The sequence below is a fragment of the Oncorhynchus keta genome, chromosome 24 (assembly GCF_023373465.1).
Source record: "Oncorhynchus keta strain PuntledgeMale-10-30-2019 chromosome 24, Oket_V2, whole genome shotgun sequence".
Lineage (NCBI taxonomy): Eukaryota > Metazoa > Chordata > Actinopteri > Salmoniformes > Salmonidae > Oncorhynchus > Oncorhynchus keta.
In genome coordinates this window covers 11,653,311-11,656,608 of record NC_068444.1, presented here as the reverse complement: position 1 = coordinate 11,656,608, position 3,298 = coordinate 11,653,311, and the positions used below count along the sequence as shown (strand labels likewise).

Below are 3,298 nucleotides of genomic sequence, written 5' to 3'. Positions count from 1 at the left end.
GGATAGAAGAAGAGAAGCGAGTGGAGATGGTGGAGGAGAGAAGGGCAAAATGGCTGCCGGTTGCTGCAATAGACAGCGATACCAGAACAGAGTCCTAATCATGAGCAGACATTTTGTATGATGTGAACGTTGGCAGCAGAAACAAAACAAGAAACCAGTGAAAGATGGATACACTCTTAGAAAAAAAGGGTTCCAAAAGGGTTCTTTAGCCAAAGATAAACTTTTTTGGTTCCAGGTAGAATCCTTTTTGGTTCCAGGCAGAAATAGAACCCTTTTGGGTTCCATGTAGAATAAGCTATGGAAAGGGTTCTACATGAAACCCAAAAGGGTTCTACCTGGAACTAAAAGGGTTTTTACCTAGTAGCAAAAAAGGGGTCTACAAAGCGTTCTACAACGGAAACAGCAGTAGAACCCTTTTAGGTTCTAGATAAGAGTTTAGACGGTTCTTTTTTTTAACGTTTTCTTTCTTTATTTATTTATTCTTTGGTTTATGTTTGAAAGTTCTAGTCAAACCCAGTGAGAGTGCTCGAGGCACATGCATGGCTTGAAGTAGATGGAGGTGGATGCAGAGGACTGTGGGATGGATGGTGAAGGTCTGGATGACTTAGATGATACCATATTTGGCCAGCTCACTAAGCTCCAGGTGGTTGAAGGCCTCCCAGGGGCAGATTACTGTGATGTCTGCAGAGGAAACACATGTTACGTTCAGTAAAAGTCAGTAGGCCAAGCAAACTATACAATATGGCTTTCTACAGTTTTTTAGGGAAGGCGCAGGTAGAGTAGATGAACTGTAATAATAAACGTACCAGTGCCTAAGCCCTCCATTCCAGGGATGTCATCGCCAAAGCTGTAAAGGAGACAGAGATCATTTATTACAATCAGACCTCATGAAAATGTCATTATGCACTTGTCGAATGCCTGTTTGAGACTAAGAAACCCAATGAAAGTGGCCCTTACCCCTGGATACCCTTCTTGGGGGGCTTGCTTTTGAACTGGCGAGTCTGCCTCTGCTTGAATTTAGGGGGTCCTTTGCGTGGTGTTGCAGGGCCTCCAGTGACACGGGTGGCAGACTTGATCTCCAACTTGGGGACCTCGAGATTCATGGTTATTAGTTAGCTGGTTGATGTGTGCAGCTGCTTATGTGTTCAATCCCTCTCTGAAGTCCTCTTCTGGGGAAATGGGGAAATGAGAGAGAAACAGATCGTATTACACCCACACTTCATGATAGAACTCACATTGTCATACCTTGGTGTTTTATCAATTCAGTATTGACCGTTTGGATTATTGACTGGCTGCATCACCTCTTGGTATCTCAACTGTACGTCATCCGAGCACGAGGTGCTACAGAGGGTAGTGCGTACGGCCCAGTACATCACCGGGGCCGAGCTCCCTGACATCCAGGACCTCTATCCCAGGAGGTGTCAGAGGAAGGCCTTAAAAATTGTCAAAGACTCCAGCCATCCAAGTCACAGTCTGTTCTCTCTGCTACCGCACGGCAAACAGTACCGGAGCTCTAAGTCTGGGACCAAAAGGCTCCTGAACAGTTTCTACCTCCAAACAAACAGCTAATTAAATGGCTACCTGAACATTCTGCTTCTCACAAACCTACCTACATGTACAGAGTACTTCAATCAATCACCCCAACTACTTCATACCCCAGTACACTGACTCAGTACCGGTACTCCTTGTTTGTAGCCTGTCTACTTATTGTTATCCTATTGTGTTACTATTGTATTTTGATCTATTTGTTAATTATTTTACTTTTTAATTGCATTGTTGGGAAAGGGCTCGTAAGTAAGCATTTCACCGTAACAATAAAATATAATTAAAAGACAAGTACCTGGCCCTTAACTTTGTCTGACATGTAGACCTCATCCTAATCCCTTTACTGATCGTATCGCCCTCGTCATGTAATGTCCGATGAATGTCTAGCTCGAATAACTATTCATCATGTAATCCCCAGTTCACGTAAATAAGCACCCCACCCCCAACCACATCCTCCTTCCTCATTTCAAGACAGTGGCCAGTCATCTACACTTGGGCTAATCTTATTAGTACAAGGACAACACAGAGAATATGTTGAGCAGGCAGAAAGGGTCTAAGAACCAATCCTATTATCTACCCCTCATACAATGGTGTTCTAAAAGCTAACAAGGCTCTAGAATGTTTCTTACTGGGATCAACTGTACATTATGTTTAACTCGACAGGAGGTCATTTTCAATGCACAATGATGCATTGAGCAGCAGTTGAGAAAATGAAACATGAAAATCAGCCCTATTTCCATTCTCATTGACTGATGTACAGTACAAAATACAAGAATGTTCAGAAATGTGATCGTTTTGGGTCTGTCTAATTTAAACTGCTACGTGTATCAGGAACATTTCAAACATTAAACAGATCTCGAACTGAAAAATGTATCCACACTACAAAGTCATGAAGCAGTTCTCTCTAAATCCATTCAAGAACCTCCCAATATCAATATAACTGCTCAAAACGATCTCCCTTCACACATTCCTTCTTCAAGTGCCAACTATTCAGGAAGTAGTATATTTTCTTACTACTTGAAAAACTTCTCTCCCCTCCTCTCTTTTCTACGAGGTTCAACAGTACAGTTACAAAATCCATCACGTCTCTGTCATCACGGGCTATGTGTCTGAATGGATGGTGGGTGTACTCACCTGCTGCTTGGGTGAAGGCTAGCCAGAAGAGTGGGCGTGGGCGCTGAGCGCAGCTCTCTCTAGCAGATGTGTGGGTCTCTATGCTAGGTTGGCTCTGAGGGCCAGGCTGGGCTGACCGGACTTCTTATATTCCTCATGGGCCCTCTGCAGATTAGGAATGTCCCGCCTCCCATCACTGACTCCTTGTTATCGCGGCTCTGGCCTGAGGTGGGGTTCAGCGGGTGAGGGTCAGGGGGTGGGAGTCAGGGGGTGAGGGTCAGGGGGTGAGGGTCAGGGGGTGGGAGTCAGGGGTGGGAGTCAGGGGGTGGGGTCAGGGGTGAGGGTCAGCGGGTGGGAGTCAGGGGTGGGAGTCAGGGGGTGGGAGTCAGGGGGTGAGGGTCAGGGGGTGGGAGTCAGGGGGTGGGGTCAGGGGGTGAGGGTCAGCGGGTGGGAGTCAGGGGGTGAGGGTCAGGGGTGGTGAGAGACAGGGGGGGGTGAGAGTCAGGGGGTGAGAGTCAGGGGGTGAGGGTCAGGGGTGAGAGTCAGCGGGTGGGGGCAGGGGTGAGGGTCAGGGGGTGAGGGTCAGCGGGTGGGGGTCAGCGGGTGGGAGTCAGGGGTGAGGGTCAGCGGGTGGGAGTCA

At 47.2% G+C, this 3,298-nt stretch overlaps 1 protein-coding gene across 5 annotated transcripts; it reads right to left on the bottom strand.

Moving 5' to 3' along the window:
* Positions 1–334: 334 nt before the first annotated feature.
* Positions 335–2,833, bottom strand: pde6gb (phosphodiesterase 6G, cGMP-specific, rod, gamma, paralog b). 5 transcript variants are annotated; one of them, XM_052477686.1, is made up of 5 exons: positions 2,755–2,785; positions 2,680–2,720; positions 958–1,166; positions 807–847; positions 337–681 (listed from the first exon to the last, which is right to left on the bottom strand). In XM_052477686.1, exons 3-5 carry the CDS (start codon positions 1,101–1,103, stop codon positions 605–607), a joined length of 264 nt encoding a protein of 87 aa, XP_052333646.1. In that variant the 5' UTR covers positions 1,104–1,166; positions 2,680–2,720; positions 2,755–2,785; the 3' UTR covers positions 337–604. The 5 variants fall into 5 exon arrangements, with proteins under 5 accessions (XP_035613478.1, XP_052333646.1, XP_035613477.1 ...); XM_052477685.1 differs by having other exon boundaries at positions 339–681; positions 958–1,169; positions 2,755–2,828; XM_035757585.2 differs by lacking the exons at positions 2,680–2,720; positions 2,755–2,785 and adding an exon at positions 1,841–1,862 and having other exon boundaries at positions 335–681; positions 958–1,169.
* Positions 2,834–3,298: the final 465 nt, after the last annotated feature.